Genomic DNA, 14,411 nt, shown 5'->3' on the forward strand with positions numbered 1-14,411 from the left:
TCCGCTCGGTTTTTATAGCCGATCGGCGCGGCTCTCGATTTTTAACGACGGGGCTCGTCGGTTTTTCGCTCGATTTTTATAGCCGATCGGCGCGGCTCTCGATTTTTAACGACGGGGCTCGTCGGCGCGGATGTTTATAGCCGATCGGCGCGGATGTTTATAGCCGATCGGCGCGGCTCTACGGTTTAACGTCTGGGCTAGACGGCTCGGTTTTTATAGCCGATCGGCGCGGCTCTCGATTTTTAACGACGGGGCTCGTCGGCGCGGATGTTTATAGCCGATCGGCGCGGCTCTACGGTTTAACGTCTGGGCTAGACGGCTCGGTTTTTATAGCCGATCGGCGCGGCTCTCGATTTTTAACGACGGGGCTCGTCGGCGCGGATGTTTATAGCCGATCGGCGCGGCTCTACGGTTTAACGTCTGGGCTAGACGGCTCGGTTTTTATAGCCGATCGGCGCGGGTCTCGATTTTTAACGACGGTGCTCGTCGGCGCGGATGTTTATAGCCGATCGGCGGCTCTCGGTTTAACGTCTGGGCTAGGCGGCTCGGTTTGCCCGTCGGTGCGGGTCTCGATTTTAACGGCGGTGCTCGTCGTAGCGGATGTTTATAGCCGATCGGCGGCTCTCCGGTTTAACGTCGGCTAGGCGGCTCGGTTTTATAGCCGATCGGCGCGGCTCTCGATTTTTAACGACGGGGCTTGTCGGTAGCGGATGTTTATAACCGATCGGCGCGGCTCTACGGTTTAACGTCTGGGCTAGGCGGCTCGGTTTTATAGCCGATCGGTGCGACTCTCGATTTTTAACGGCGGGGCTCGTCGGCGCGGATGTTTATAGCCGTCGGCTCTCGATTTTAACGTCTGGGCTAGACGACCTGAGGCTAACTCCTTACGGTCGAGCGACCTTGGCCTTCATAACTTATCTCGCGCTTGACAGTCTTTGTGCCCGGCTTGCGAACTTAATCGGCTAGGAGGCCTTCACTTATTCGGGTGCTTGGCTCGGATAATTCATATGCCCCTTTTACCCAGCTTGGAGAACGTACTCCTGGCCGAACGGCTCAGGGTCTGCTTCGAGCATTTTGGCTCGGATAATTTATCTCCATCCGGAAGGTACTGGGTCTTTGATCCTCGGTAGCTCACGACCATTTAACTCGGCAAAAGTTTCTGACTCGTGTCGATACCTTATATTTATTCTCTTTCTTGAGTAATCATCAATAAAACTCACAAAATACAAGTGTCCTCTACGTGATGCTACACTCGCTGGTCCCGAGAGATCCGTAGGTACGTAGTCTAGAATCCTCTTCGTCTTGTTTGTTGCCGTCTTGAATCAGACTTTTCCCTTTTCCCAAGGACACAGACCTTGCAAATAAGCTTGCCGGCGCGTCATGCGTGACAGCCTTCGAGACAAGGTCGTGTGCAGAATAATCCCCGAGGATATGTGTGGTTGTAGTTTTGCTAGTGGCGATAGCCATCAGTGAGCGGATGCCTTATTCACGGCTCGACAAATCCGACTCCATTATTCCTCATCGGCTCAGCCGGAATATATGTTTCCTGCTAACTTTTGTCCTTTCATTACCATTAGAGCTCCCTTGCTGACTTTTATCACCCGGTTATTTGTAATTACAACCAATATCATCCAGTGTGTCTAGTGAGATCAAATTCTTCTTTAGCTCTGATATATATCTGACATCATTTCCGGTTAGCCACTTGACCGTTGCTCGAGGATAGGCCACGGATGTGAAATGTTGCTCAATCCGTAGCTCTTGCACCAATCCTCTAACATCTTCCTGTGAGCTGCCGCCGTTGTCGGACACTAGTCGGCGAGGATGCCAAAACGACAAATGATGTGTTGCCGGATGAATTTTTAACCATTTGTTCATGATCTTTGCCGCCCTGCCTCCACCCATTTGGAGAAATAGTCGACCGCCACTAGTAAAATCCTCCTGGGACGCCATGGAAATGTGACAATATCCATTCCCATTGGTCGAACGGCATGAAGCTGACGCCTTCATTTCTTGGTGGTCGGTGGGAGAAGTTGTGATACTACTGGCATGAAAGGTAGATCTTGTCCGCGGCGTCTGTTTGTAAAGTTGGCCAAAAGTATCGGCCAAGAGGATCTTCTTGACCAATGAGCGCGCCCGGATGACCCCGCATGATCCTTGATGTACTTCTGGAGGATGTAAGTCGAGTCCTCCGAGCTTACACATTTCAGAATGGGCGCGAAAGCTTTCTTGTAAGTCGATCTCAATGAGTGTAAACCGTGGCTCTTCTCCCGAGGAGTCGGCCGCGATTCATCGGAGGGTGTGGTGCGAACGGAGGAATTCTATAATAGGTGTCCTCCAGTCGCTTGAAACGTGAGGCCTTGCATCCGATCGACGTGCACAGCAGTACTTTTCAATTGGTTGCTGAATGGCAACCGGTGTTATTGAACTTGCGAGTTTGGCTAACTAATCGGCTGCTTGGTTCTCCGTTCGGGATCTTCAGATAAGAACCTCTCGGAAAGTAGCTTTGAGTTTTCAAAGGCCTCGATGTAGAGTTTAAGCGAACCGTTGATTTCAAAGGTGCGAAGTTGTTGAGCGGTGAGTCCGAATAGAGTCACCCGGCACCATGGGCTGCGATCGGTTATGAGGGTCTCATACTACCCGTTGTTGGTAGCTTTGTAATCCAGGACGGATAGGTGCATCTTCTCTTCTTGAGGTGAGGCGACAATATTCCAATCCGCTTCCGAGTCGAGTAGAGGACCCATCCACATATATTCTCCACATAGCTTCCGGCTCGGCCCTTTGCACTTGGTCACAAAATCAGCCGGGGATTGGGCTTTGATCGCGGGCGGGGTTGATATTGGATGTCAAATTCATAATTCGTCGTCCACTTGATGAGCCGTCCGGACGCTTCTGGATTTAACAGTACTCTTCCGAGTGGACTGTTCGTCCGGACAATGATGGTGTGAGCCAAGAAATACGGTCGAAGGCCGGCGGCTAGAACTAAAGCAAAGGCCAACTTCGCGAGCGAGATTCACATCTTTTAAAATGTGGCTTAGAAAATACACGGCTTCTTCGCTTGCCCTCACAAGTGGTGAGCCTACGGCTCTCGATTGACAAATAAATATACGATGACTCACCCCGATCGGCTATGGCGGAGAATTAAGATATGTCTTCAATTCTCCAAAGCTCGATCACATTCTTCATCCCACGAATTTAGTAGCCTTGCGCAGGATCTTGAAGAATGGAAGGTTTTAGAGATGAATCTGGACAAAGCAGTTATCCGGCCGGTCAACCGCTGCACTTCCCTTGTGTTTCTGGGAGGAAGCATGTCTTGCAGAGCTTTCACCTTGCTGGGGTTGGCTTCAATTCCCCGCTCGGTCACTATATATCCCAAGAAACGCCCTCCTTTTGCTCCGAAGAGGCACTTTTGAGGATTTAGCTTAACTCCATATTTGTGAAGCGTTCGGAAGGTTTCTTCCATGTCCTCGAAGAGATCGGCCGCTCGGACGGATTTGATAAGAATGTCGTCCACATAGACTTCCAGATTACGCCCGATCTGCTCCTTGAACACCTTGTTCATCAAGTGTTGATAGGTGGCCCCGGCATTTTTCAATCCGAACGGCATCACATTATAGCAATATGTGCCGTCGGCCGTTACGAAGCTTACTTTTTCTTGATCTTCCCGGGCGAGCGGCACTTGATGATATCCTTGATAGGCGTCAAGCATGCAAATTAATTCGCAGTCGGCCGTAGAGTCCACCAGCTGATCTATCCGGGGCAGAGGATAGAAGTCCTTGGGGCATGCTTTATTCAAATCTCGAAAGTCGATGCAGACTCTCCACTTGCCGCCCGGCTTGGAGACTAATACTACGTTAGCCAGCCAGCTCGGGAATTGCACTTCTCGGAGCGCCCTCCCGCCCGGATGATGGCATTACGCTCGACGCTGAAATCCCTTTTTCTTTGCTTCACTGGCCGGCGTCCGGTCGGACATGCAATTCATCTGCGCCGAGCTCGACGAAATTCCGGGCAACTCATGTGTCGACCGCGAAGACATCATGATTTCGTTGGAGACATTGGATCAGTTCCTTCTTCATTCCTCCGGATCGAGGCGATAAAAGTTGTAGCCTCGGATGGATCTGAACTTCCTCCTTTTCTTCATAAATTAAAGAGGCGGCTTTTCGGTGATGGCATTTACCTCGATTCGGGGTGCCTTCCGAGCAGAGTTGGATTCCGCTCGGACCATCTCGATATAGCATCGCCGAGCCGCCAGCTCCCCGTACTTCTCCCACTTTGTCTTCGACGGGAACTTCATCTTCTGGAAGGTGGAGGCGACCGCCGGAACTCACCGAGCGCCGGTCGTCCCAAAATGACGTTGTATGATGAGGAGAGTCCACCACCACGAAATTTGCTGTTCGCGTCCTCTGAGCGGCTCTTCCCCAATGAGATAGCGGTAGATTTGTCCGGTGCGCCCCGTGAACCCGTAGAGTGGCGTTATCATGGGAAGCAACTCGGCTAGATCAATTTGCGGTGATCGACGCTTCTTGAACATAATGTTGACCGAGCTCCTGTCAACAAATACGCGATGAATAGTGTAATTTGCTATTACCGCTTTGATGAGCAGAGCGTTGGGGCACGTCTACTCCTTCTAAGTCTCCGGCCCGAAAGTGATTTCCGTCCACTTGCCCACTCTGGCTACAACCAAGCTGCGTGGATCCGTTGCCGGACTTCGGTTGGAGTCTCCTCGGTCCAACAATAACGTTAATCTCGCCCCGGGAAGTATTGCTCTTTTCCTCTTCCGAGCGGACGGTCGTGACCGTTCTCTGGACGCCCGGCGATTCTCCGTGTCGATCGGGTGTCGGTTGATGTCGCCTTTCGGTGCGAGTCCGGTTGACTTCATGGGTCCTTTGTCTCCAGTCGATGGAAGCCGCCGTTCGGCATTCCTGGGAACAGGATTGGCCACGAAGGAAGACTTGGCAATCCTTCGTGTTGTGCGTATTCGTCGGTGGAGCAGAACATAGGGTCCACCTCTTTTTGGCTTGGGTGGCGGCCCACTTCTTGACGTATGACCGACTGGCGTGGGGATCGGATTGCTTGACTTTCGGTCCTCTAGGTGGGCGGCGCATTTCCTCGGCATGAATAGGTGCCTTCGGCGGGAGTTTCCTTTCGGCTTGTGCTTCTTCCACGTTTATGTATTCGTTGGCCTGATGTAGCATATGATCATAATCTCGGGCGGCTTTCGGATGAGCGCGGAAGAAGTCCCCATCCACAAGGCCCTGAGTGAAGGCATTCATCATCGTCTCCGATGTGGCCGTTGGGATATCCATCGCCACTTGGTTGAATCGATGTAGGCTCAAGCGATTCTCTCGACTCTTGCTTGATGGAAAACAAGCGACACTTGTCTTCCGATAACGCCGACTGGCGAAGTGGTGGAGGAAGGCCGTTCGAAGTCCTTGAAACTAGTGATGGATCCATCCGGCAACCTCCGAAACCGTTGAGCCGATCCCGAGAGAGTTGTAAGGAAGGCGCGCACTTTACTCCATCATATATTGATGGAGCGTAGGCAGTTATCAAACTTACCTGAGATGATCATCCGGTCCGTTGTTCCGTTGTACTCGCCGATCGTCGGAGGCACGTAGTGCTTGATAGAGGGTCTCGTAGAATAACCTCCGAGAATTGACGATTGATCCGCTCGGAGATGAGTCCGCCGGGAGCCCTTTTCTGTCATCCCGCCTTGGCATTTCGTCCGAAGAAGAGCCTCTATCTCTTCGAGCTGCAGGGGTGCGAAATAAGGCCCGAGGGGTGACGGTGGCTTGAGGTGCTTCCGCTCGGCCACCGACGCAGATGTTGCTTGTTGCTCCGTCGGCTGATGCTTTTGTTTTTGCTCCATAAGTTTGGTGGCCCTCATCTCGACTAGAGCATCGAGTTCTTGTTGAAAGCGTCACGGTGTGTTGTTGTCCCTCGTCCATTGTTCCTGTTCAATGCGGTGCGTTCCTGACAGACGGCGAATTTGATCCTGCTCGAACCAAGGGTCAACGAAGCGGGATGTGCGCTCCTTCTTTGGTCCTCGAGGGCTCCGTGAACTGCTGGCAAAATCGAGCGGAGGGTGTCCGGCGGCCTCCGACGCTCAAGTCAGCGAGGAATAACAAGAAGGTGGTCTCCGGATCCAATTTTCATACCTCCGGTGAAGAAATGGAGGCCTTATATAGACCTCCAAGAAGCTGGGCGCACAATCAAAGTAACCACCGCCTTTGACCATGCCGTATGGAGTGCATCGAAGGGCCATGCCCAGATATGGATATGTCAGGAAGATGTCCATGAGGTTATACTGCTACTGCATCAACCTTTCCATGATGTGACGGGAAGGTCCTCCATCGTGTGATCTTGTGTACGGCCTAATCATCAGACATGCTTTAGCTGATATCCCATATCCCGAGCCGAGCGCATAGGCCGCTCGACCCCCTTTGTACCCTCGCCCTTATCTTGGCCGAACGGACGACCCGCTCGGCCCTTCGGTTCCAGCCGAGCGGCATCCCGCTCGGCCCTTCGATCCTCCTGCCTTGGCGTCGGAAACCCAAACCCTTGGATGGGTTATGTCTAGCTCCGCTCGGACTTACTCAGCTGCTCGGCATGGCCATTAACCGCTTAGTCAGCCCTTCATCGGTCCTCAAGCTGAGACCCTTCAGGAAATGGGTCCCCCATTCTTACCGCCGAATCATAAGATATGACAGGTACATCCTAGCTTATACCCCTTAGCATATGATTGATGATAAAAAAAAAAAATAGTGATTGCGTATTAATTCCAGATTTGTGGTAGCAATTAGCAAAGTTTTGAATTAATGCAGCTTTCCGCACCTAGACTTTAGTGATGGTCAGGGAGTAAGTTAGCACAGCATAATGTGACGGTCCGACCTCGCAGCCTAGTAGTAGGAGGCGGGTCATTACATAAGCTCATTCTATATATATGAGGAATATCTTCTGTTTGTATTATTCTCGACAGGTATTCTATATTCGATCGGTTATTTATACCCGATCAGGACTGTACTATTATAAATATGTCAGAAATCGTGCAAAGTTGAAGACCTTTATGCTCGATCTACTTTTCATACTTGGTCGGTCTATTACATACGACCGATCCTACCTTATCGACCGAGATTAACCAATCGGGCGTATATAGGCCTTCAGGACAGCTTAATGCTAAGTGCTTCTACGTTTGATCGGTCCCTTACACTTGACCGGTCTTTTCCTATCGAACTCATATGCTCGGTTGGTCTATTGAGTGTGACCGACCCTACCTTATTGACCGAGATCAACCAGTCAGGCGTATAGAGACACTATTACCCGGTAGCCCTTCCTTCAGTCGACCGTATGCTAAGGATCATGCGAGACTAAATGCCTCTGTGTTCGGTCAGTCTACAGAACCCAACCAGCCTGTGCCCGCCGAACTTATAGGCTTGGTCGGTCTATTACATTCGTCCGATCTCTGTCTGTTGTGCGCAAGGTTAAGAACTTCTACGCTCGACCGACTCTCTATGCTCAGTCGGTTATGTATGCCTGATCGGGTACCCGTGCTCGATCGATCTTTGCTTACGAAACTCATATGCTCGAGTGACCTTGCCACGCTCCAGACCGCCTAAGGTTAAACTTTCTTTATATCCGACCGACCATAAATACTCGGTCGGTCTTTTATATTCGGTCGGTCTTCGTCTGCCGGTCCTATATGCTCCACAGATCCACTGTACTTGATCGGTCTCTCGAGCTCGGCAAATCATGCCTTGTCGGTCAAAGTTAATCAGTTGGGCGTATATAAACCTTCTTACCCAGTCGCTCCTCCCTCAGTCGGCCCTTGCCTGCCAAACTTATATGCTCGGTCGATTTAGTATGTTCGACCAATCTCTGTCTGTCATACGTGTAGCGACCCCCTTACCGGGTCAAACCTTTTCCGGGCGGCCCCTCATCTCGCCCTTTTCAGCCTTCTTTGTCCTTGTTGGCCCCTTTCCTTATCCTACAAAGGGTCCACTCATCATAACCCATTTTAGTATGCATGGAGTTCATTTCAGATTTCATGGCTTCTAGCCATTTCTCAGAATCGTTTGAAGCAATTGCTTCCTCGTAAGTCGATGGTTCATCATCTTCGATGAGTAACACTTTCTCATCTTAGGTTACCAACCAACCATATCTATTTGGCTCTCGATGTACTCTTATAGACTTACATTGATCTTGCATTTCTTGAGTGGTCTCGGATGAAGGAGACACTTGTACTTGTGGCATTGTCTCATTATCCAACTGTTCATCTTTCAACCTATCTGTAGATCTATAATTTCTTCAAGACTTACTTTACTCCCACTACTTTCTTTAGAAATAAACTCTCTTTCCAAGAAAGGAGCATATTGGACAACAATAACTTTGTACTTGCTTGGGGGATAAAAATAATATCCCATTATAGCTTTGGGATAACCTATAAACGTACATTTTATGGATCTTACCGTAAGCTTATTAGAATTTTCATTCTTCATATAAGTATCACAACCTCATATCTTAAGGTAAGACAAATTAAAGGGAGACATATTTATTATAATAGAGTAAGATTTAATTTTTAGCATATATATATCCTTGAGAAAAAATTCCTTCCAACCCTTAATTACTTGACGGTCGATTATAAGTTGACTCGATAATTTATCTCCTTTTACATAATCTAGGGACGGATTATAAGTGGTGTCTGGAATGAGCATATCACCTATGCTACAAGGATTACCAAAAAAATCAAACAAGAATACAAGATTCAAATCTCAATTGCGACCCATTACAAAGATTTTTTTTTTTTCCTATAATGAGAAACGAGCATAAGAATGTTGACCGTCTGAATGAATCTCCACGAGCACTTTCCGATTTCTCTTTAATATTTTGATTTTTTTTTTTTTGGTTATCTACGTTTTATATTTTTCTTTATTGCATAAGACATAAGAATCGCTGTAATTTTTTGGACAGAAAAATCTTATTGATCTTGCTGACCCTCAAACAAAGATCTACGTTCACACTTCACAGTCCTGCGTTTTAGAAAATCTATTTCCTATGTTCATTCGGCACCACTCATGTTTTTATATGTATATGAAAAAAAGACTTTTCGACCAAAAAACAAAAGAAAAAAAAAAGAATTAACGATTAGCCTTTGTTGATTAATCATCGATAGAAGAAATTTCATTTTCGCGTTATTGACCGGCGATTAAAGAAATACAATGCATCTGAATTCATTAAACGCTTTGACCATCTGCATCACACAGCAGTCAGCTTCGAATAACAAATTAACCAGTAGCATACGCCAAATTTGTCGGATTATAATTTTATTCCGTGTGAAGTTAAGGTTCTCTCTGATTATATTTAGACGACAGCATTTGGTTCGTCGTTAAATAAACCTCTTCTCTTTCTTTGGTCCAATTTATCTTGCTCTGGGGACATAGCAAAACTAAGGGGGGCATCCATGGCTTCCCACTGCATTTACATCCTTGGCTTCCTCCTAAATTCCCTCCTACTCATCCAGGCGTCGCCTCTTTCGGAAACAGATATCCTGCTTTACGATCGATGCGGCAAGAGGAAATTTGACTGCGGCAACAGCAGTGTGGATGTTTCCTACCCATTCCTGACCTTGGATAGTCCTGATGCTTGTGGCCACCCAACCTTTGTACTCAATTGCAACCCTTCTCAGTCCTCCATAACCATTCTCGTAGGCAATACAACCTACCAAGTCATAGATGCCATTAATTACTCGGACCAGAGCCTCACCCTTGCCGATCGGAGTTTCTTTGACGAACCTTGCGTCCGGCCGTCGCACAATACCACTTTCGATCGGTCACTCTTCAACTACACCACTCTCGACGATCTCCAAGTGACCTTCTTCTTCAATTGCTCCGCCGCTAATACATCCCGGCAGCTGTTTAGCAGCACGTGTGCTGCTGCTTATGGCGGCCCCGTGTACTATTGGCCTAACACTAGCTTGCCTGGGAGGTCAAGCGCGTGCGGTAGCAGTGTGGTGGTTCGGATGGATAGGACGACGGTGGATCGAATGAAGGCCAGAGAGATAAACTATGCGCAGGCGCTTCGGGTGGGGTTCCGAGTCGGATGGACGGGGGTTGTCTCGCAGAACTGCCGCAATTGCATCCACTCCGGCGGCGTTTGTGGGCACAACAACTCCATGCAGGTTTGCTTCTGTTCCAATGGTTTGGCCGCGGATGGTGCTTGCAACCCCCCAAAAGGTATGGTAACATTTTGAGTTTTGGATTCTGCTCTGTATAATATTAAGACGAACATGTCAAAGTAGGATGCTTACTTTTGACCCAAATTAAAGAATTAAATGAAGCTGTACTAGGGGTAAATGAGCTCATTCGTTGTGGCAAAAAGGCGGCTCGTCCTCAGCGTCTCCGTCAATTCGTCCAAAGGCCAATACGAAGGAGGTAAATCATGAGCGGCTACTTGCCTTTGGAATAATGACTAGCACATAAGGGAAGTATTTATCTCGACTTTGCCGAGATTCGAACCTCAGACCTCATTGTGACAACACCTTATGCACTAGTCACTAGACCCATCCGAGGGGACTAAATGAGCTCATTCGTGAACTGTTCATGAATGGTTCGATCAAAACTTGATTTTAGCTCGAAATTGACCGAGCTTAAATCAAGCTCAAGCCTAATTTACAAACAGATATATATATATATATATAGATGTTCCCGTCCGGAAGTTAAGTCTGATGAAGGTGGGTCTTGTTGTGCGAAAAGTTGACGGAGAGTCGTTGAAGCGCTGGATCTACAGGGTACCCTCCTGGAAAGGTTCACACGGGCGGCCGAAGGCGATAGATGACCAGGACGATGACACTGTTGCTCTGCGCACACTCAGACGAATCCACCAGTCGTTAGAGACCATAAACCAAGGAAAAAGTCCCCGGGCCATGCCCTCCGACGCTCAAGTCAGGTACTTTTTCTCTATAAATCATAGAGAAATGACGAAAAGTAAAGACTAGTGAGAAATGACGAGTGAGTGTACCTGCATAAGGGACAAGGCATCCCTTTTTATACTGCAACGAAAGTTTCTGGGTCTGACGGGTGTCAGGGAATGTCGGCTGTCAGGCTTTGTCTGGCGATGATTGACACGTGACTCTTCTTAATAGGCTGACGGCAAAACCGAAGGTGTATTGAGCCCTGTCTGTGAGAATATTCTCTGACATGCTGATTATTCTCTGACATTTTCTGACAAGTGGTTACAATTCCTTGGCTTTTTCGTCTTGTAGCATCTGGACGCCGGGTCTGCCTTATGAGATCTATACCCGCCCTGCCCGCCGGGTCTGTGCCAGACCTTTGATCCTTGACTTGGATGTCCCGACCTGCACGCTGGGTCTATGCCAGACCTCTGATCCTTGGCTTGGATGTCCTGACTTGCACGCCAAGTCTGTGTCCAAACCTGTGATGCTTGGCTTGGATGTCCCGACCTGCGTGTTGGGTCTGTGCCAGACCTTTGATCCTTGGCTTGGATGTACCGACCTGCACGCTGGGTCTGTATCCAGACCTGTGATCCTTGGCTTTGATGTCCCGACCTGCACGCCAAGTCTGTGTCCAGACCTGTAATCCTTGGCTTGGATATCCCGACCTGCACGCCAAGTCTGTGTCCAGACCTGTGATCCTTGGCTTGGATGTCCCGACCTGCGCGCTGGGTCTGTGCCAGACCTTTGATCCTTGACTGGGATGTACCGACCTGCACGCTGGATCTGTGTCCAGACCTGTGATCCTTGGTTTAGATGTCCCGACCTGCATATGAGGTCTGTGTCCAGATCCGTTTACTTGTAGTCTCAGTCCTCAGTTGTACCTGGTCTGCGGGCCCGTTTATTACTCAATATCAAGGCTGGTCTTATAATCCCCTCTTTTGATCGTCCCGCCCGTTGAGATTTTGACTTTGGCCATGGAGATTTGACTTTTGACCTTCCTGACCTCCAGATCAATTTGATTTCTGACCCTCTTATAGCCTGGACTCATAGTCACATCATTCTATCAATCCTACAAATCATGCACCGTATAACTAGCCAAACAACAAAACGATTTCACAGGAAATATATATCCATAGAGCATAGAGTTACGTTTTTCCATTCCTTTAAGACGAGGGCCGAGGCCTCTTTCTGTTAGTGTCGATACACGGAGCATTACCGCAAATATGATTAATAAAACATTCCTTCTGTCCCACGCGACCTCTTGGCATGTACTGATACCATCTACTTCTGCACTAAGCACCACTGTGGCCTCCAAAGCCTTCTTTGTATGAACACCAAACGGCCGTCTCTCTTTAATTAAGCTTCCATGAACTGGGTGTGTGAGAGGTATTTTTCGAACCCACAATTTAATTATTGATCATTTCCCAAGTAATTATGGTCATGCTTCGACATTAAGCGCAGCAAGGATTTTCACTTAACGCATCAATTTGTCACTAATGGTCAATTATTGTGCTACTGCAGGAACGCCGACAACTTGGAGGATTTTGCAAGGTAATTAAGGAACTCATTTTAGGTATTCCATGTTTGACTCGGTTTCTCGAAGTCTTATGAACAGTAGGCTTTGATTAATTATAAATAAATATGCTTTTGCTGATGAAAAAAAAAATACATTCTAGTTTTATTTGTAGGAGCGACGGGCTGCGTAACCTGCCTACTTTTATTTCACACCTATAGACAGACAAAGAACGGAACAGGTAGAAACACACAGAGCATAGAAGACATTTTTGATGCTTACGGATCCCTGGCCCCAAGAAGATACAAGTATTCAGATATGAAAAAGTTAACCAATTGTTTTCGCGAGAAACTGGGGAAAGGTGGATATGGAACTGTGTACAAAGGTAAACTTGAAGATGGGCGTTTGGTGGCTGTGAAGGTCCTAAAAAAATCCCAAGAAAATGGAGCAGACTTCATCAACGAAGTTGCAAGCATTGGGAGAACCTCCCATGTCAATGTTGTCAGCCTACTTGGCTATAGCCATGATGGTCACAGAAGAGCTCTGGTCTATGAATACATGGCCAATGGATCTTTAGATAAGTACATCTATTCAGATAATCCCAAAGCATTACTCGCTTGGGACAAACTCTACCAAATAGCACATGGCATTGCTCGAGGTTTAGAATATCTGCATCAAGATTGCAACACTCGCATAGTTCATTTCGATATAAAGCCTCACAACATCTTACTCGATGAGGAATTCTGCCCCAAGATTTCAGACTTCGGATTAGCTAAATTGTGTCCACATAAGCGAAGTGCTATTTCTATGGCAGATGCAAGAGGAACAATAGGTTATATTGCGCCTGAAGTGTTCTCGAGGAACTTTGGTGTAGTTTCAACAAAATCTGATGTGTACAGTTATGGGACGATGGTGTTGGAAATGGTTGGAGGAAGAAAGAATGTTAAAGCTCATTTAGATGAGAGTAGTGAGGTATACTTTCCTCACTGGGTTTATGAACATCTTGATCAAGGCGAAGACTTGAAACCTCTTGGTGTGACACCAGAAACAGAGGAAATTGCCAAGAAGATGATATTGGTAGGATTGTGGTGCATTCAAATTCCACCAAAGGATCGACCATCAATAAGTAGAGTTGTAGAAATGTTAGAAGGAAGAACCAGTGAAATGGAAATGCCACCAAAGCCTTGTTTTTCTTCTATTGGGCGATCGGTCGACCAACTTCCTTTGCAAACATTTAGTGATTCATCTTTGATGCTGTGTGAATGAAAAAAAAATAAATCATTTTGCTCTTTGTTCTTCATTTAATGTTATAGAGATAAACAAAAGTATTTCGAAACAAACTATCTACCAATTAGTTTAGGCATTTATTTTTAGATGATGACTAGTGTGGACATAGAGCACGAAGTTGATGTACCCATAGGGTAATGCATAACTAGCAATGATTTTGTGAAGCTAGGTTAAAGGAAGGGGATGGAACAATTGTTAGATGGTTAGAGTATGTTATCTTTAGAGATAAACAACAGCACAAACTTTTTGTACGACATATGTTTACTTATTTTGAAATATTTTTTTGATGATTTTGGCAGATTTAAATAGAATTATGAGAGTTGATGTTCCTTTTAGAAGAACAAAATATATATAGTATAATGCTGAACAAAGTGTGGTTATTTAGTTTTGTGATGGCAAATCCAATCGAATCAATTATAATGATCCTGTGACGGTAAATATATTAGGCGTGTGGTGAAAATTTTAAATTAGATCAACGTACTTTAAAATTTAATTGTTTTTTCATATAGGAGAATTAGTTGGATTTTTTTATTATTTGTAAGTAAATTATTAGTTTTAGTAATTTTCAGGATTTTTTATATTTAAGGTATTTTTGATGATTTTCAACTTTAAGTTAGGGTTTTGAGCCTATATATATATAAGTGTCCGTTTAGTTTGGGTATCATC

The 14,411-nt window shown here is 46.8% G+C and overlaps 1 protein-coding gene across 2 annotated transcripts; it reads left to right on the forward strand.

Annotated features, from left to right (window-relative positions):
• The first annotated feature begins 9,387 nt into the window (after positions 1–9,387).
• On the forward strand, positions 9,388–14,032 carry LOC122021938 (LEAF RUST 10 DISEASE-RESISTANCE LOCUS RECEPTOR-LIKE PROTEIN KINASE-like 2.1). Of its 2 annotated transcripts, none has more exons than XM_042580127.1 (3): positions 9,388–10,226; positions 12,467–12,496; positions 12,622–14,032. In XM_042580127.1, the coding sequence occupies exons 1-3, from the start codon at positions 9,455–9,457 to the stop codon at positions 13,722–13,724; spliced, it is 1,905 nt and encodes a 634-aa protein (XP_042436061.1). In that variant the 5' UTR covers positions 9,388–9,454; the 3' UTR covers positions 13,725–14,032. The 2 variants fall into 2 exon arrangements, with proteins under 2 accessions (XP_042436061.1, XP_042436062.1); XM_042580128.1 differs by having other exon boundaries at positions 12,634–14,032.
• The last annotated feature ends 379 nt before the right edge of the window (positions 14,033–14,411 follow it).

This window comes from Zingiber officinale, chromosome 9A, assembly GCF_018446385.1.
Source record: "Zingiber officinale cultivar Zhangliang chromosome 9A, Zo_v1.1, whole genome shotgun sequence".
Taxonomy (NCBI): Eukaryota; Viridiplantae; Streptophyta; class Magnoliopsida; order Zingiberales; family Zingiberaceae; genus Zingiber; species Zingiber officinale.